At 42.5% G+C, this 20671-nt stretch overlaps 1 protein-coding gene across 2 annotated transcripts in view; it reads left to right on the forward strand.

Moving 5' to 3' along the window:
- Positions 1–15565, forward strand: part of CEP89 (centrosomal protein 89) — a 79909-nt gene extending 64344 nt beyond the window's left edge. For both annotated transcript variants that reach the window (XM_022585831.3, XM_089902947.1), the window contains exons 15-19: positions 287–454; positions 1251–1392; positions 4877–4966; positions 9507–9676; positions 14370–15565. In XM_022585831.3, the coding sequence (XP_022441539.2) occupies positions 287–454; positions 1251–1392; positions 4877–4966; positions 9507–9676; positions 14370–14610 (811 nt within the window). In that variant the 3' untranslated portion in view covers positions 14611–15565. The remainder of the gene's footprint in view (positions 1–286; positions 455–1250; positions 1393–4876; positions 4967–9506; positions 9677–14369) is intronic.
- Positions 15566–20671: the final 5106 nt, after the last annotated feature.

The following is a 20671-nucleotide window of genomic DNA, read 5'->3' on the forward strand; positions in this document are numbered from 1 at the left end:
TATATATACACACACAATACACATACACACACAGACATAAGCAAAAATGGTGGGCAGAAAAAGGGATTAGATCATTACCGTCAAAGCAGTGTGTACCAGCTACACCCTCTCTGCCGCCCTCTGGGAGCTCCCCACCAGCTCTGCCAGGGACTGGATGACGATGCTCCCACAGAGGCCTCCAAAGGGCCCACCCAGGCCGGAAGGCTGTGCTATCAGTGCCTGGCAGTGGCTGCTTCATTTAACCTCGGTGTACTGGATACAGGCTTGTGATGTTTTTGTCCATCAGCCAGTTGCAGAAGGAAGAAGAGAAAGAAAACGCTGAGATGGAAGAGTTGATGGAAAAGTTGGCAGCCCTGCAAGTGCAGAAAAAGAGCCTGCTATTAGAGAAGAAAAATCTGATGGCTAAAAACAAGATGCTGGAAGCTGAACTCGAAAAGGCACAGAAAATAAATAGGTGGGTTTTTTTTTCTTAAGCTGTTTTTTTTTTAATAGTTAAAAAAGACAATTGAATATTCTATTTCATATTCTTTTTTTTTCTTTTTCTAATATTGGCAATGAAATGGAAAGGGATAAATGAGATTATTAAATACCAACATATAAAATGTAACCAACGTCGGGCTTCCCTGGTGGCGCAGTGGTTGAGAGTCCACCTGCCAATGCAGAGGACACGGGTTCGTGCCCCGGTCCGGGAAGATCCCACATGCCGCGGAGCGGCTGGGCCCGTGAGCCATAGCCGCTGAGCCTGCGCGCCTGGAGCCTGTGCTCCACAACGGGAGAGGCCACAACAGTGAGAGGCCCGCGTACCGCAAAAAAAAAAAAAACGTTAAAATATGACCAACATTATTGTTCAATTACGGTTGATAGTCATAATGCTGACCCTAGGACTCTGCAAGTTCTAGAAGTTCTTTACTAAGTGTTTCCCAAAAGTCTAATCCAGGGATTACTGGATTCGTTTTTCAAAAATATCTTTTAAAGAACACAAGCCAAAAAATTAATAGAATAATATGTATTAGTCTGTTAAGTGTGTTAAGCATTTTGTGATTCCTATTGGCTTGGCTTGGAGTCAGTAATTATGCTTCCTTTAAATTCAGTTACCTCTTCTCACCTTGAAACTAAATAGAAGATTTAGGTTGCTGCAAAATACACTTAAATGATAACATGCTTGCTATTTTTATAATACAGATATTCACTATGCCCTGGCCATGCAGGCTAATGAATTTTTTATTCCACCATTTGGGGGACCTCTCTAGGAGATCTCAAAAGAAAATTGATGTCTTCAAAAAGCAGGTGGAAAAAGCCATGGAGAACGAAATGTCTGCTCACCAGTACCTGGCAAATCTTGTTGTGCTGGCAGAGAATATAACCCAGGAACGTGACAATCTTATGTATTTGGTAAGTTTCCTCAGTTACTTCAAGTATGCTGCAAGTTAATATGCAAACATAATTTTAAAGGTTTTTGTTTTTAATGATCCATAAAAAGCTGCATCTTTTTACATTTCAACCATAAATTTTCAAGTTCTCCAAAATTTTATTTTTCAACCATCAGTGAAAAACATTTTTGAAAGGCAAATAACCCAAACTTTTAAATACTGGCAAATGATATTTTAGAAGGTAAACTAACGGAATCAGTCCATTCAACTGGGAACAGTAGTCATAAGGCCTCTATTACACACACAGGTGCATCTTTATATCCTCTCTGTAAAGTTGTCTTAAGGTAGTCCCTGTTTGAAGATGAAACGTAAGAATCCTAGACAGGTTAAATAGAGTTCATCCCAATGACACAGTTTAAAGGGCACAAAGAGGTAGCTCCAGGGGTACTCATCCCACATTGTTTCTAGTAGCACCAGTCCTGAGGAAAGGAATTGAGTCCATTATTGGTGGTCCCCAGATCAGCGGTCCCCAACCTTTTTGGCACCAGGGACCAGTTTCATGGAAGACAATTTTTCTGTGGACCGGGGTGGGCAGGGGATGGTTTCAGGATGATTCAAGTGCATTACATTTATTGCGCACTTTATTTCTATTATTATTACATTGTCATATATAATGAAATAATTATACAACTCACCATAATGCAGAATCAGTGGGAGCCCTGGGCTTGTTTTCACTTGCCACTGACTGATAGGGTTTTGATATGAGTCTGCAAGCAATTCATTTATTATGGTCTCTGTGCAGTCAAACCTCTCTGCTAATGATAATCTGTATTTAGAGCCACTCCCCAGCGCTAGCATCACTACCTCAGCCCCACCTCTGATCATCAGGCAATAGATTCTCATAAGGAGCGTGCAACCTAGATCCCTCGCACGCGCAGTTCACAGTAGGGTTCGCGCTCCTATGAGAAACTAATGCCGCCACTGACCTGACAGGAGGTGGAGCTCAGGCGGTAGTGCGAGTGATGGGGAGCGGCTGTAAATACAGACGAAGCTTCGCTCGCTCGCTCGCCTATCGCTCACCTCCTGCTGTGCAGCCCGGCTCCTAACAGGCCGTGGACCAGTACCAGTCTGTGGCCCAGGGGTTGGGGACCCCTGCCCTTGATGGTGGAGCGCTGCTCAGCCAGCAAGAGTGATGCTGTGGGCATGATCTCACATCTGCATGCTGATTTTAAAAGATGTCTACAGCAGGTTGTGCAGTTAAAGGAGACAGATGCTGTGCCAAGCTATGTGTTGAAAAAAGTCTGATAGAATTTACCACAAAATATAACAGTGAGTTAGATAACTGTATCTCCAAATGGTGAAATGACAGGTGATTTTTTTTAAAAATCTTTTTTACCTATCTGCATTTTGTGATTTTTCTACTTTGAATACATATTGCTTATGTGCATTTAAACATGTTTCTTTAAGCAGTGCTGCAAATCTCTGGTGGCATAGGATTAGAAGTAATAATTTAATGCATGTCATTCCAAGAGCCCAGCAGACTTTCTGTAAGGGTCAGAAATCAGCCAACTTGGAGGTAACTCCACCCTTCCTCAGGGTGATTGAGGGGCAGAGAGTCTGTCAGGATGTGTCACAGGCTTATTCCCATCTGGCAGAAAGATGTTAAGTTCCTCCTTAGGAAAATGGACACAGGCTTTTAGCCATTGTTTACATAAGAGGACATATAAATAGTATACAGCTCTTGGGGCAAAATGTTGATCTTTACTTGTAATAAAAAATGCTAATTAAGCCAGTCTTGAGACTCCATTTTGCACTTATATTAATGTTACAAATTTTTTTTTAAATTATAGTAGTTGCTGGTAGGAGCATGGTAAGTGTGGCTATACATTACTGGTGATTTCTGAGCCCTTCCCCGAGTCTTTTAGAGGCAATTTGACTTTGACATGCCATGGTAGGACCCTTAAAAGCATTCAGACCTCCTGAACCAGTAGTCCCCTCCTGAGAGGTCGCTATCCCAACCCAAGTGCTGAAGTCTCTGGCATGTTCTGTACCAGCGCTGAGTGCCCATTTCCTCTTCTGCTGTGTCTCCTGAGCTTACCCACTGGGATATCGAGGGCAACACAAAAGCTTGTTGAAAAATGGAAAGTGCCAAGCAAACGCACTCATCCAGCAAACACTCATGGGAACCTGGCTGCCTCGTGTCAGGACCATCTTGTTTACAGGGTGGGACATGCTCGTTCCCCCAGGAGGCAGGCCCTGTACCTCCTGTTTGGGCCAGAGAGCATCCCAGGCTCCCATGATGAAGTCAAGAGCCTCCTCGACCATCAGGCGGTCCCCTTAGGCTCACTCCTCATATTTGTGGACCCAGGATGGACATACAAATGGAGGCCATATACTGCTTGTCCAAATACTTAAAAGTTACAGATTAAGCCAACAGACTATTAATAAAATGTGTTCTCTTCTCCCGCCTTGACCTTTGTTATTTATGGCCTGAAAGCCAGGCTCAGATTTAGAATCTTCAGACCCTCCAGATGCGGGGGGAGCTGCTCTCAGCCTGCCCTGGCTCCACCCACCATGAGGGACCTCAGTGTGCACACAGACTGCTGTCCCCTTGGCCCTGCAGGCTCCTTGACCCTGGCAGCCCCAAGACCAGCCTCTGTAGCTGGGGTTCGGGGGTGGTACTGGCTGCCTCTGCCCTGTCGTGGGACTGTTGGCCGTGCACCCTCACCTTACCCTGTCCTGGTCTCCTGGGCCTTGTGAGAGCCCCCTATATAGTAATTTATTGATACTGGCATCTTCATTTTGAATCCCTTTAGGATGGGTTTCCGTGTGACTTGCAGCAAGTTTAATTCCCTGGGTCTTAGTTTTCCTTTCTAGAAACTCACTTGTCACTACTGTACTACCTTAGAAGGAATGCTCACCTTTACTTTTTAAAAAAATTTTACCATTTGAAATGGTTAATTTATAGTGTGTAGTAGTCCATGTCCCATCTGGATATTAATCTAAATCATTCCACTTCAGTGACATCCCTCTTTGATCTACTGCCCGTCACATTTGGTTTGGAGAATGGCATTGTGTGTTCATCTCAAGTTATCCTTAGTTTTGTTAATTATTCAGATAGTCCAGTGAGAAGTTTATTTGCATGTTGGCAGTTGCTCCTTGGATATGATGGAAGGAGTGGTATATTCCCCAAGAATAGAGAAGTGTCCTGGAAGCTCACATCCCCCTTGTTTGAGGGGCTCAGATTTTCCAGTTGTACCCAGAAGGGGCGCCCAGACTGCCGTTCCCGGCTCTTGCCCTCCTCAGCTGTTCGTCCAAGTTCTGCCCACAGCCCTCACAAAGGGGATAGGAATCTGGAGGTGGGGGGCTGGAGAGGTGTCAGGCCAGGACAAGTGGCAGAATGGTAATACTCTTTGTAGTAATACTCTCAGCAGAAGATGTTTTATTATTTTAATTTTCCTGTTAAACTAAGAGCCCATTGTTTTTCTTTTCACTTTACTCTGTAGGCTAAATGTTTAGAAAGTGAGAAGCATGGAGTTCTCAACAAAATCATTGAAGGCAATATTCGCTTGGGAAGGTTGGAGGAAAAAGTCAAGGTAAGTGGACATTTAGCCACTCCTAATGGGAATGGGCTTCCCCGGGTCAGATTTCCATGTTTAAGAAAATGACCCATTTTGCATGTATGTATCACTGATCATCCACAGAGTAAAGCAGTATTGGGTTTCTCTGGCAGAAATAGCACCTCTCGGACTTCTCTGGTGGTGCAGTGGTTAAGAATCTGCCTGCCAATGCAGGGGACACGGGTTCGAGCCCTGGTCCAGGAAGATCCGACATGCCGTGGAGCAACTAAGCCCGCGTGCCACAACTACTGAGCCTGTGCTCTAGAGCCCGTGAACCACAACTACTGAGCCCGCGTGCCACAACTACTGAAGTCCACGCACCTAGAGCCCATGCTCTGCAACAAGAGAAGCCACTGCAGTGAGAAGCCTACATGCAGCAATGAAGACCCAACACAGCCAAAAATTAATTAATTAATTAATTAAATTTTTTTTAAAAAAGCACCTCTCGGGACTTCCCTGGCAGTTCAGTGGTTAAGACTCCGTGCTTCCCCTGCAGGGGGCACGGGTTCGATCCCTGGTCAGGGAACTAAGGATCCTGCATGCTGTGTGATGCAGCCAAAAAAAAAATTAATAAGAAATAGCACCTCTCCATTCATTAAGTAAACTTTAGTTCATCTGCACAATAAGATACCATGCAGCTGTTTAAGAACAAAAAAAGATACAGAAATATCTCTAGGCTCTATCCTTGCTTTGTTATTTCTTCCAGAGACAACATCACCTTTCAACAGACTACGTAATTTATTGATTATGTTTGTTGGTTACTGTTTGTCTATTCTGACCAGAATAACAAGTGAAGGGATTTTTTCTCTTTTTCTGTTTTTGTTCACTGGTATATCCCAAGCACCTAGAATCGCACCTGGTGCATAGTATTCAATTAATTCAATAACTATTGGGGGAATTAAATAATATATTTTACAATATAAAAAATGTAACAAGATCAAAGGCAGTATACAAAACAGTATCTCAGCTCTGCATCAGAAAGGCTAGAAGGACTATACCACACTATTAATGATGGGAATCTGCATAGAAGTATTATGAGTAATAAAGAGCAGTTGTAGTTTGTTCTTTTTTTCCTGGTTTTCCTGTTGGCTTTTATTTCCCAAAGAGAAGGTCTGATCTTCAGAGCGGTTGGCCTTGTCTTGGGAATTTGTCTCATTACTGTTCATCTGAATAAGAGCAGTAAAAATAAAAAAGTTCCACCCAGTCACCCAGAGAAGAAATCTGTGAGGCAGATCCAGGTCAGATAGGGCAGGATCTCTGGGAAAGTGAGGAGAAGAGACCTGGAAAAGGCTTGTCAAAATTCAGAGGTGGCAGGGACTTCCCTGGTGGTCCAGTGGTTAAGAACTCCACGCTTCCAATGTAGGGGGTGCGCGTTCAATCCCTGGTCGGGGAGCTAAGATCCCGAGTGCCTCATGGCCAAAAACTAAAACATAAAAAAACATAAACAATATTGTAACAAATTCAATAAAGACTTTAAAACTGGTCCACATCAAAAAAAAATCTTAAAAAAAAAAATTCAGAGGTGACATCTCAGGAAACCTTAGCAAAACCCTCCTAAAAGTGAGGACATCAACTTGGAAGTCAGGGCAATGATGAGATCTGGGAAATCAGAGCTGCAGGCAGAAGTATTTCAGAACCAGGCTGGATTCAGAGAGCCGGAGAAGGGACTGCAAGAGAAGTGGTGTGTGAAGCTTGGAAGTTGACCCATTGCTCTCACCATCGCAGGAACCTCATCTCATCCCAAAAGAATTCAGTGGCCTCCATACAAAAATTCTTTAATAAAAATAGAAGTATAATTTTCTTACACGTGATGTAAGCGCATCAGAAATAATGTTGCCACAAAGGAGATCAAAATTGAAACCTGTACTCTAAGGTGAACTGATACGTTGGTAGGTAGATAGACAAGTAAGGAGGTAGGCAGGTAGCCAGGTAGCTCAAACTCAATAAAACAGTAAAAGCTGGGGAAAAATGTCAAAAAGCAGAGACACAGATGGCCAGACAAAGGAGGATGTGAAATGGAACTGACACAACTCAGGGAAGAAATAGAAGGAAAGGAGAAATGTAGACTAAATTATAAGGAGCCCAGGGAGAAAGATATCGTAAAAGCAGGATAAGGGACATAAAGGATAAATGGGAAAGGCAAAGACAAGAAGGCAGAAATAAAAAGAACTAGTAGAGGGAATTCCCTGGCCATCCAGTAGTTAGGACTCTGTGCTTCCACTGCTGGGGGCCCGAGTTCGATCCCTGGTCAGGGAGCTAAGATCCTGCAAGCTGCAATGTGCAGCCAAAAAAAAAAAACAATAGTGGAAAGTGATAGAGATCCAGTTTACCTAAAGCAGAAATCAAAACAATGGTACTTATTCTGCTCCAAAGAGTAATTCTTAAAAGTTTTTATTCATAAAATTTTCTGAAATAAATGAAGAGTTGAATCTACATATTGAAAGGGCACATTAAGTACCTATGAAAAACTGACCCAGGATGGCCCTAGAAAATTGACATCAAGACCTGTGACTTCAAGATAAAGAAAGAATACCTTGGACACCCAAGCAAAAGACCAGGACATAAGAAAAAGAAAATCGTGTTGGCATCACACTTCTCAACAACAACACTGAATGCCAGAGAACAGTGGAATTCCATCTATGAATATTCAAGGATGTTTTCATCCAACCAGGCTGCTCTTCAGACAGCTGTGACCATATAAGAACTCTGGAACATTTTTTCTATAAACCTTTCCTAAGGATCCATCAACTTGAGTTCAGCCAAGAAATGATTGGGCACATTTCAGAAGAGTACTGCTCATGAGCAAAGAATATATTTAACTGTGAACTAAGACTTTTAAAAAGCAGGGATAAGGCTGATGCAATTACATGTAGACATAATACAACCTGACAATGTAGAAGTAATACAACCAAGGCAAAAATGATAGGTAAAGGGGGAAGGAAGTTAGAAAGTAGAATGAATTTGCTGATTGCGTCACCTGTAATAACTGAGGTCAAAAGATATCATTTAAAGATGAAAACTTCAGTAGGAGGAGCTTAAGCATATTTAAGTAGGGGAAGAGTGAAGAAAAGATTGTCAGGAGCTAACATTATGCTACTTTAATAAATAAGGGGACTAAGGACATGTAATATAAAGGCATAAAAATAAAAGTAACCACAAGAATCAAAAGAGATTCATTCCTTAATAGCAAAATTACAACAGCAAAAAAGAGCAAAGAAAACAGACTACATTAAAGTCTTTAAAAATATGTGTAGATAAAACAATAAAACACAAGATAAAATTGAGGCAAACAAGTCTGCCCTATAGAAAATATAAATGAGCTTAATTCACCCATTAACAGGAAACAATTTTAGATTATATTATAAAGGAAAACACTGTTACATGCCAGAACCAAGAGACAGTCAGGAGCAGTGTTTCAGAAAGATGAAAAATAAAAGGATGAGTGAAGATAATTCAGATTTATGCGAACAAAAGCAAAGCATAGTTGCGATCTTTACATCCGCCAAGAGGGAATTCAGGCCAAAAGCACTAAATGAGACCAAAAAAAAAAAAAAAAAAGAGAGGGCTTGATAATGCTAAAGACTACAGTTAATAATATATAGTACTTATGAATGCCTACGTACTAAATAACACAGCAGCAAATTTTATAAACTACAGGAGATACAAGGGGAAATGGAAACTTAGTGATAATAGGAGCTGTGATCCGCTTCTCTTGGTCTAAGACAGATCAAGAAGTTATACAAAAGTAAGAATATAGAAGATTTTACAACATAATCTATAAGGTTTATTTATGTGTGTATATGTGTGTGTGTGTGTGTATATACACACACACACATACAGAACAATCACAAAAATTGATCATAGACTGGCTACCAAAAAAAAAAAAGCCTCAATAAACCCCTAAAGTAGAAATAAGGCAGACATTTGTTGATCAAAAAGATAAATACCAGAAATTAATCAACAAAATCAGAGAGCAGAAAATGTTCTTTCACCTGGAAATGTAAAAACTGTATAGTAAACTAACTCTTGGGTCAGAGGAGATGTATAAATTGAATGTCATAATTTCTAACGAGAACTGAACCTATGGGAACTACACGTCAGAATCTGTGTGACAACAGTTTTGGAAATGCTCTGAGGGAAATCTGTTAACCGTAAGCACTATACAATAAAAATGTAAGAAGGAAAATAAGTGAATCAGGCTTTTATCTCAGTCACGTGTTTACCAATAGAGTATGACAGACCTTGCCAGGTCCTTCTGTTTTAATTTTTATTTGTGGCATATAAAAAACTAGTCATGATACAAGTCAGAAATTTGGTTTTATTATACTTGAACTTCTCTTATTACTTTATGTGACTTTTGTGATCCAGACTTGCCCTCTCAGATCAGACTTGCCCAGGGCTTACTCAGTTCAGGGCCTCTGACAGGCCAAGGAGTGGAGAGGGAACGCATCCACAAAGCTATTCGCCTGGGCCACGGGCAGCACCCCCTCACTCAGAGATCATCCTCCTCCCCCAGGGGTACAGGAAGCAGGCGGCCCTGAAGATGGGTGACATCAGTCACCGTCTGACAGAGCAGCAGGAAGACTTCGCTAGCAAGACAGCTCAGTACCAGCAGGAGATGAGACACCTCCATCGGATGCTGCAGGACAAGCAGGATGTCCTGGACCAGGCGCTGCAGCAGAAAAGGTCTGGCCACCCCAGCCCCGTTGCAATGTGTTTGTTCTTTGAATGTTTGGTAGAATCCTCCAGTAAAACCCTCTGGACCTGATTTGTTCATTTGATTGCTTATTTTTGTTTTTACATTTTAGTTTTATCTGATTTTAATATTAAATATATTTTAATATTGGTTTTTTTATTTGCTCCTCGTTTTTTTTCTTTGACAAGATTTTCCCTAGCAATTGACATAGAACACTGTATAAGTTTGAGGTGTACAGTGTGATTTGATATACATATATATTGTGAAATGATCACCGCAATAAGGTTAACATATCCTTCACCTCATGTAATTACCATTTTGTTGTTGTTGTTGTTATGGTGAGAACATTTAAGATCTACTGTCTTAGCAACTTTCCAGTGTACAGCACTGGTAATTATAGTCCCAGTGCTGTACAGTAGATCCCAGGTCTTTAATCCCTCCTTTAAAAATTCCTGTTGTTTGAATATTGGACTTCCTAAATCAATCCAGTCCTCTCATTGTCCTTCCCTTTTTCCCCCCTCTTTTCCATCTCTTTGATATTTTTATTCTATTCCATTTTCTTGGGAGATTTTATTAATCTTTGATTAAATGTTTTATTTCTGCCATTATGTTCTCATTTCTGAGAACTTTAAATTTCAGATTCTTCCCTTTTCGTAAGATCACAGTCATAAGATTATGGGTATATCATGTTCTCTGTGGCTGTAAGGTACTCTGTCAGTTACACCTTTGTCCTTTAAACGTGTGATAGAGGAGGTATTGCGACTGTATCGGAAACCCTGGGGAACGGCGCATGTTTTGTGGAGGTGAACCTGGTGGTCCCCTCACGTAGTTTGGGTTCACATTTAAGTCGGCCTTTTCAGGATGGCTGTGTTGTCTTTGACAGACTGGGACGTGAACTGATGCACGTGGAAGAATCATAATGACACTCGAATGTGATTTTCTTCAAGTTATAGTAGAATCTGTGTATTTGTTACCAGACAGAACGCAGACAGCTGTTTATGTTTTCTATCAGCCAGATGTTTCTTAATGCCAGGCAAAATGAAGTCTTATCTAACAGGTTTTCTGTAGTCACAGAAGTTCTTACCACCATAAGTGGTCACTTTGTACAAGTTGGGCCGGTACCAACTTTCTTGCCAGACAGGAGGTTTAGAATTGCGTTAGTAAAATGGAACTTTGTTTTTTACTTTCTCCCTTATTCCATGTTTTGCCCTTTAATGGTTTGAAAGTTAAACATTCTATTTATGTTCTTTTAGTGGTTGCCCTTGAAATTTCATATGGATACCTAACATTAACAAAAATCTAAAGTTAATCAGCACCTCTACATCTCTACCCGCAAATGCAAGACCTAATGCTCTAACCTAATTATTTCCCACTCAGTTTATATGCTCTTGTTGTCTAGTGTCATTACATGTAGATACAGATACGTGAAGCTGAAAAGCAAAGATCTATTTTATATCATTGTTTTTAGCCCCAGAAACTACATATTACTAGTTTCAATATAGTTATTTTATTTTGATTTACCTAGAGTTTACCAGTTTCTTTGCTTACTATTCTCTTTTGCATCTTAGACCTTATTTCTCAGATTATTTTCCTCCTTCCAAAAGTACATGCTTTAGAAGTTTTAGTGAGAGTAAGCTTTCTTAGTTTTTGTTTATCTGAAAATGTCTGCATTTTGCCCTCATCCTTGTGAGTTGATTTTTGTTGGGTTCTACCTTGACAGTCTATTCTCTCAGCACATTCCACTGTCTTCTCTGTTTCATTATTGCTGTTGAGAACTCTTTTGTCATTTTTAAAACTAGATGATCCATCATTTCTCTTGCCTATTTTAAGATCTCCTCTGTCTCTTGTAGTCTGCAGTTTCATTGTATTTAACTATGAATTTCTTTTCACTTATCTGCTTGGTATAAGTTATTCTCTATATCTGTGATTTTGTGTCTTTCATTACTTCCAGAAAATTCTCAGTCGTTATCTCTCTCTCTCTTTTTTTTTTTTTTTTTTTTTTTTTTGGCTGTGCCATGTGGCTTGTGGGATCTTAATTCCCTGACCAGGGATCAAACCTGTGCCTCCTGCAATGGAAGTGCAGAATCCTAACCACTGGACCACCAGGGAATTACCAGTCATTATCTATCTCTTAAAATAAGTCTTTTCCCCTCATTGTTTCTAGATTTCCTTCTGGAACTCATATTAAATGTATGTTAGACCTTCTTATTGAATCTTTTCATGTGTCTTATCTTTTACATTTTCTATCTCCTTGTTTTTCTGGTCTACATTCTGGGTAATTCTCAATGTTTCTGTTTACTAGCTCTCTGTTCAGTTTTGTTCAATGTACTGTTTAACCTAGCCATGGAGGTTTTTTATTTCAACAACTGTATATTTCAATTTCAGAAGTACTGTTTGGTTCTTTTGAAAATCTACCTAGTCGTTTTTAAAATAAATTTTTGGTCTTTGCTTGTCTTTAATACATCTTTTATTTCTTTTAACGTTTTATTCATAGTTATTTTATATTCTGTGTGTGACAGCTTCATTATCTACAATTTGGGGGTCTGAAATCTGGTTTTGTTGACTCTTGCCCAGTGTGGCTTATTTTATTCTACGTACAGTAATTTTTTTACCATGAACTCACATATGGGTTGAATTTAGTCTGTGGAGTCCTAGGGGCCTGGACTGAGGATGTTTTCTCCAGAGAAGGTTTGCATTTGCTTTTCTTTGGTGCCAGAGAGTATTTCCAAACCTGGAGTCACTTTAATTTTATTATTAACTTAAAAAAGAATCTACAGTAATGCTTTTTTTAAAATACAAAAGGACTTTAAAAATATTCACAGGGAATTCCCTGGCAGTCCAGTGGTTAGGACCCTGCACTTTCACTGCTGAGGGCCTGGGTTCGATCCCCGGTCGGGGAGCTAAGATCGTGAAAGCTGCATGGCCAAAACCAAAAAAAATTTCACAATGCCATTATTCCATTCACAATGAATGTGTAACTTCTTAATAATACATTTTTCTGAGCTGCATTCTGGGTGGTTTCCTCTGCTCAGTATTCCACTTCATTAATTCTCTCTTTGGTTGTGTCCAATGTACTTTTAACTCATCCATTGAGTTTTTTCCCTGATTGTCTCAAAAATGTCTTTTTACTCTTGGTTCACTCCAGTCAGGGGCTGGGGATGCTCTACAATGGGGAACAGTGTATATTCAAACCCCAGATTCATTTGAGAACAAGTCAGTGGCTACAGTCCCCAAGGAGCCTCTCAGAGCAGATTTCTTTTGAAGATTGGCAGATTTTTCCACCCAAACATCCCTCCTTTGAGGGTTCTTCACATATATCCACTTACCTGCCTAATTCTGGGACACATAGTTCACAGTGTTGCTAGGAGGAAGAGGGGAAACATGGATGTGAGTGAGCCCTGTGGTTTTCTGTTGCACCCAGTTTGCATGCGCCCAAGACTAGTCTCCATTCTACAGAAATCTGGGTTTCTAGCATGGGCTTTTGTCCTCAAAGCAATACAAACATTTTGTTTGCCAAACTCTGTGGTTTCAGTTTAATCCTCTTTTTCTTTTTCTTCCCTTAGAGATTTCCTTCTCTCTTTGTTTTGAGTTTAACTGTACATTATCATGATGTAATGTATCAAACATCTGGGTGTTTTGCATCAGAAAATGGAAGCATGGAGATTTTTTAGATGTAATTAGTGGGCATCATGGGCTTTGGAAGGAAACAACAGTTCACAAGGAAAGTGACACTGGACGAGTGGATGTGTCACTGGCCCCCCTGAATCTCTGTGGTGTCCTCCTCTTTAAACAACAGTGCTGAGTCCGCCTGGTAATCCAGTTGCTAACATTTTGCGTAACCACCGGGCAGTGTCTGTGAAAGAGCTGGACTTCCCAGCCCTGCCGTCCTGCACGAGGCCCATTCCTCCTCTCAGGCTGAGGCTTGCTTTTCCTTCCCCGTGGGGCTCATGTGAGGTGGTGGAAGGTATCTGGTCTGCTCCCCCAGTGGACCACAGCCCTGTGAGGACATGTGTACCTTGCCTGCCCTGTTTCCTCAGCTGCCCACATGGGGCCCGTCACACAGTCCTGGCTCAGCCTTGGTTCCCTCTGGACACTCGCCCTCCTGGCACGTGGTCTGGGCCAGTCTTCTCTGTGACCCGGGTTGTGATCCTCACTCTCCACAGTTGGTCTCCTCCTCACCCTCTCACTCACTCTCTCTGTCTGGGCCCATCAGTGGCTCTGTGGATGGAGGCTGTGAAGGGTGTCTGAGTGTTGGTCAGGTCGCAGTGGGGACACTGGAGAGGCCTACAGGGCCCATGCTGTGTGGGCGCCCACAGCCAGGCCGTTGCGCTGTAGGTCAGCCACTGCAGTTATTGTGTTTTATTTTTGTAACATTAATGCCATGGAGAGCAAAGGGTGTGTGCGCTGGTGCCAAAATAGAAGAAAAGGCAGGACGTAGAGAGGAAATCTAAGACGTCATTTTCAGCCTGTGCCTTTGTATTTTTTTCTATTTCCAGGGGACATCGGGCTTCATTCGACACTGGGAATCTTTGCTTCAGAACCCACGCACAATGGGCTCTGTTCTCTGACTTTAAACATTCTTTCACTTGGCTTCTCACTACTTTAGGATTCATAAGGGCTCTATAAATATTTTTTAAATTGTGTTATTTTAAACTTTTTCTTTATATTGTTTATTTCTCTCAGAGAAATGGAAGGTGAGCTTGACGTTGTTTGGGAGTCCACCTCCAAGGAAAACCGAAGGATCCGAGAACTTCTCCAGGCCACACTGGAGAGGACAGGCCCGTGGGGCAACACCAGAGCTTTCGCGGACCACTGCCTGGACGGCGTCTCTCTGGGAGACATGCAGGACGGCTGCCGCTTCAGCTTCTGTGACCTGAAGCCGCCTCCCACCTCCCACCAGGGTCTGCGGGAGCCCCTGGGCTAGGGCCCCTCGGTGGAGAGGCCTGCCCTACGCAGGACAGGGAGCGCGGAGGAGAGGGCAGGCGCCCGCCCACCACTGCAGCGTTTCTTCTCCTCAGGGCAAGGAAGAAATACTGTCTCAGAAATTTAACCTGCTTTTTTACATTTTGCTTTATTTTAAAAATGTGCTGCTGAACTATATTTAGCCAGTGCACGTCCTCTGACCCCATTGCCACCGAGCCGGGCTCTGTGAGATCCATTGCTCAGGCTAACAGGTGACCTGGCAAGCTGGCCTGTCTCCGGGCTCCTAGATCTGCGCTGGGAAAGCCCCAGAGGGAAGGGCGGGCAGGCCCGAGCTCTCAGCCTGTGTGTTTGATGAGTTAGTTTCACTGGCTGAGCCGTTGATGGAAGCCTCAGCGATGAGACCTGTGCATTCACTCTGGGTGATATTTTATTGTTTGGCAAAAAACAGGTGCTGGTCTTCATGCCCCAGTAGGTTGTACAAAATCTGTCCTGCCCTCTCCCCGAGCCCTTCCCTGTCCTCCTGGAAAGGTAATTTTTCTGGGGCCACGTAACCTCGCTCCCCTTCTGAGAGCCTTGACTTTGAGCACCAAGGTGGGATCCCTGCCCCACTGCCACCACAGAGAAGGATGCCGGGGCCGTAGTCCAGCTCCACCCTGTGCCATCTCCTCAGGTAGATCATCCCTGCCTCCAGGACCGTTCCTGGGACTCCTGGCGGTAATGCCAGCTGTCTAGGGCTGCTTGTCCCCGGCATGCTGGAAGAAGGCTACAAAGGATCCTAAACAGTGTATGGAGGGTAGAATCCTGTCACATCCTTTTACCAAACCCCTCATAGCTAAGGCCTGTGTGGTTTCAGGTGTGCAGATAGACCCAGCGTTGGTCCCTGGTCATATATAAAAGTTACACACATGTGTTCTTTGGTTGCTAAGTGGGAAGTTGACATAGAAAATCATTGTTCTTTTACATTTTAAAAGAGGTTGGGTGGGCTAGATGTTGGGTGGGCGGTAAGGCCTGACTGCTGGTGGGGGGGCTCCTGTCATCCTGCCGGTTTCCAGTCTGAGCAGCAACCGGTCCCATTCTCTCTTGGTCCTCGTGAGTCTTCATGTGGCTCTAGAAATTCGGTCCTGATCAGGTTGAAAGGAACCCAAGGCAAACAGTTAGAAAACATGACCCCGGGACCCAAGTGAGCCCTGCTGCCTTTGGCACTATTGAAAAGCAGCCCTGGGGAAGTCAGGACTGAGTGGAGAGGGTCCAGGCGCAAGTGTGGGTGTGCGTTTGGTGTGACAGCAGCTGGGGGGCTGTCCTGTCTTGCCGTTGTCCCGTGCAGAGGGATGGAGGGATCAGAAGTGAGGCATTTGCCCCTCAATTTCTGAGAAGATGGGAGAGACCCCACCCTCTTCCAACAGCTTACATCTCTGTAGACCAGCGGGTCTTCTAACTCTTAGGAGAGGGGGGAATTCTGGATTTTATTAATTTTGATATAAATATATTTATTCAGCCAATATGCTGTGGATGCTTACCTATGTGCACCGTTTGTTGAGAACAGCAGTAGTGACGAAGGCAGACATCATTATAGAGCGTGCGAGGTGCTCAGAAGAAAAGCACCAGGACAGAAGCCCAGAGCCACGAGCTTCCAGAGCAAGTAGGGTCTCAGTGCATCACGGGAAAACTGACGTGTGTATTGGAGCATGTGGGTAGGTGAACCTGCCTTCTCAACTATAAATTTTATGAAATCTAGATATAGGTCAAGTATTTCTGATGAAAATCCAGCATCCGAATTGAGATGTGCTATAACACATCTGGCGTATAAAATATACACCAGATTTTAAGCCTTACTATGAAAAAAATAATTAAAATATCTAATAATTTTTATATTGGCTTTATGTTGAGATAACATTTGCATATACTGGGTTAAATAAAATGTTATTAAAATTGATTTCACCTGGTTGTGGGTTTTGTTTTGTTTTGTTTTTGTTGTTTTGGTTTTTGGTTTGGTTTACTTGTTTTAAAATATGACCACTAGAAAACTTTAAATCCCATATGTGGCTCCCATTATATTTCCCTTGGACATTAAGAGAATGGGAAGAAGCTGAGGGGAAAGTCAAAGGGACTCTTCCCAACAAGGTGGAAATTTTTAAAGGGTTATTAATAAATAAGGTAAATAAGGCAAATACTGAAAGTGACAGAATAAGGAGGAATCAGAAAGAGTCGCAGGACTCATCCCAGCAGGATGGAAATCTTTAGATGGTTATTTTATTTTATTTTATTTTATTTTTGCGCTACGCGGGCCTCTCGCTGCTGCGGCCTCTCCCGTTGCGGAGCACAGGCTCCGGACGCGCAGGCCCAGCGGCCATGGCTCACGGGCCCTGCTGCTCTGTGGCATGTGGAATCTTCCCGGACCGGGGCACGAACCCGTGTCCCCTGCGTCGGCAGGCGGACTCTCAACCACTGCGCCACCAGGGAAGCCCTAGATGGTTATTTTAAAATGCGATAAATAAAACAGACATTGGGGATTAAAACAAACATTTTAAAACAGCACTACCTAAGACTGGGTGAGCCAAAGGGACCCCCCCTAAGATCCCCTAACATTAAAGAGCACCAAACAAATTTGTTCTATTTACCCCGGTTTGGTGAAATTTTAAAAAGCCAGAAGGAAAAAATTACAATGAGAAACCTGACCAGCAATTGCTTGGGGCAACAGGCCAATTAATCAAGTTAAAGACTAACAAAGGAACTGGGTTCCTTGCCTCCATCCCTCACTGGGAACCAAAGCCTTTTACACTGGAGTGGGTAAGACTGCTAGGTGATAGAAGTTTCCAGGACTCCTTGATGCGGGAGTCCCATGAACTGTGGTACCAAAACCCACTGATGGAAGCCTGACTTGGCGTACACTTAGATTGAGAAAATGTAAACATACGAGTGTTGAGAGGATTATAAAGGTTGAAATGTTTGAATGGACATTATGTGAAGAGGTTATATCAACGTGGCCTAAGTGTTTTATGGGAATGGAAGTTCTATCTGGGTGGGAACACTTCCCCTACCCCGTATTATAAGACCAAGACTTGTTGATGGGGTCCTAGCGGAGACTGTGGTTAGAGGTATAAGAGTGGATAGAATTGAGGTGAAAGTTTATAAGAGAATTGGTGTATTTGAATGGGCTTTGTGTAAGGTGGCTGTGAAACCGTGCACCTCAGATTGGGACTTGAACCCATGCAGCCAGGACTCGAACCCGGCCAAAACCCACGGTCTTCCAACCGTGAGATCACACACCTGGCCTCAGGACTTAATGAAGCTCAGGTCCTTGATGTCTCATTGCAGAAAGAATTCAGTGAGAGACAAAGTGATAGGTGAGAAGTGGATTTATTTAGAGAGAAACACACTCCACAGACAGACTGTGGGCCATCTCAGGTGAGAAAGGCACCAGGGTATGGGGGTTTGTCAGTTTTTATAGGGGTGGGTAATTTCATAGGCTAATGAGTGGGAGGAGTATTCCAGCTATTTTGGGAAGGGGCGGGGATTTCCAGGAATTGGGCCACCGCCCACTTTTGATCCCCATGGTCTGTCTTGGAACTGTCATGGCGCCTGTGGGTGTGTCCTTTAGCTTGCTGATGTGTTACAGTGAGCATATACTGAGGCTCAAGGTCTAGTGGAAGTCTACTTGTCTGCCATCTTGGGCCCATTTGGTTCTAATCAGTTTATGTCATGTCCTCGGGCTATGTCATTCTTTCAAAAGTTGTGCCCTGCCCATTTCCCTCCTGTTTCAGTTCCACCTCTTTTGCCTGATTGTATTATGGGGATGGACACTGTCTCACTGGAGAATGTTTTTCCTGCCTAATATTGTAAGATAGGGCATGTAAATCCACCCTTCAGGCAAAGTGAATTGAACGTACTAAAGGGAACGAATAGCGTTGCCTGAACCCACATGGTGTGAGGTGGAAACTAGGGACTGATAATCGGGACAGATAGGAGGAATAGTGGAGGCTTTTTGCCTGTAGGGTGACTTGGTCTGGGGTTGACTTGTGCACTAGGAAAGAGGGCCTTTATTGAATGCCTTATGCGGACTTTTTGAAGGCATGGTACACTGAACCCTGAAATTCTAGAACATAGAAATCTTTTTATTTCCATTTTAGTTGGAAACCTTCTCTCCGATATAAAGAAGCAAATTAAAGAAAATGTAGTTGGATGAGCAGATCAGCCTTTTGATATCATTTAGGTGGCAGCCCAGATATTTAGGGAATTGAAAACAACTGTCTTCATCTTGCAAATTTCTACAAAGTCAGGAAGTGTAAACACAGCCCACAGTCCCCTGAGACTGAACCTGGTTAATTCAGTAGAACCTGAAACCAAAGGGAAAGAGACCTTTTTTAAAAGTACCCACTGCTGGAAAGGCTCCTTCACTCAAAGTCTAATTCACAGCCTCAATAATTTGTCAAGGACAAACACAAATCTTAAAAAGTCTTTTTCACAAATAGTAAAAAGCCTTAACCGTTTGAGCAGATACACTTAACTTATTCCAACTGTTATTTATAAAATAGTGAAATTTATACTGTTATCCCAGATTCATGACTGAAGTTTTAAAATGAAAGCTATGAGATCTCAGATTGTGTCTGTGTGTCTACGTGTGTCCGTTTTATTTTTTTTAATTAATTAATTAATTAATTTTACTTTTGGCTGCTCGCAGGCTTTCTCTAGTTGTGGCGAGCGGGGGCTACTCTTCACTGCGGTGCGCGGGCTTCTCACTGCAGTGGCTTCTCTTGTTGAGGAGCACGGGCTCTAGGCGTGTGGGCTTCAGTAGTTGTGGCACTCAGGCTCAGTAGTTGTGGCTCGTGGGCTCTAGAGCGCAGGCTCAGTAGTTGTGGCTCACGGGCTTAGTTGCTCCACGGCATGTGGGATCCTCCCGGACCGGGGATCAAACCCGCGTCCCCTGCGTTGGCAGGCTGATTCTTAACAACTGTGCCACCAGGGAAGTCCCTACATGTGTCCGTTTTAGATATGGTGTTTTTCTACCTCCAGATGGTATTGCCAAAATTAATTTGTAAAGGAGCTCTATTTAATTTAGGCTTAAAAGTAAGCACTTATGAATTAAATATTTCTAAATCTCAGAAGTGTAATAGAAAGTAACCCAAATGTTTTTCAAGTTCACATGGTCTAAGATTAACCTTTAGCAAGTAAAAGCAAATTTAAAGTTATTGGTTTTTTGGGGTTTTTTTTGCGGTACGCGGGCCTCTCACTGTTGTGGCCTCTCCCATTGCGGAGCACAGGCTCCGGACGCGCAGCCTCAGCGGCCATGGCTCACGGGCCCAGCCGCTCCGCGGCATGTGGGATCTTCCCGGACCGGGGCACGAACCCGTGTCCCCTGCATCGGCAGGCAGACTCTCAACCACTGCGCCACCAGGGAAGCCCTAAAGTTATTGGTTTAATTAAAATAGGCATGTCTTTAGAGTTATCAACATTAAATGTAAAACTTTTATTCTACCTAGGTTTACCAAAAGTAAAATAAGTTCATGTTATCTCTGCTACAAAATTTGTCAGCAAGAAAAGTAGCCTGGGAAGATGGTTGACTTTGTCTAATATCTCATGAAGTTTTCATGGGTAATCTACACATAATTATTGGGAACAAATGATTTAGATAGACATAAGTGCGATAAGACTTAAAATTAGCTTCCAAAATCTTTTGGTAACTTAAAAGTTTAGAGTTTTGCTAAGTTAAGTTAAATGATGGGAATTCATTGAATGTCTAGATAATTTCCAAATAAGAGAAGATACTGAAACATTAGTTGCTAAATAAGTCTTAAATTTACCTACTTTTGTCTTATTACAGAAAAACTAAAGACGTTTGTGTCCATTAGAAACATGTCTTATACCACACTGAAAAAAAAAATATGCTATGAGGAAATATATGTTTCTAGAAACTATGAAATGTATTCATAAGTTTGCCAATCAAAAAATACTGGTGTAGCAAACAGTTCACACTTGCTTACTTTTTAGTTTTCACTAGAAATTTAGGTTTCTAAGGGTTAATAACTCTAATTGTTACATATAATTAAAACTACTAAAATAAATAA

This window comes from Delphinapterus leucas, chromosome 20 (assembly GCF_059928025.1).
Source record: "Delphinapterus leucas isolate spDelLeu-1000000601 "Yukka" chromosome 20, BTC_Dleu_Yukka2, whole genome shotgun sequence".
NCBI lineage: Eukaryota > Metazoa > Chordata > Mammalia > Artiodactyla > Monodontidae > Delphinapterus > Delphinapterus leucas.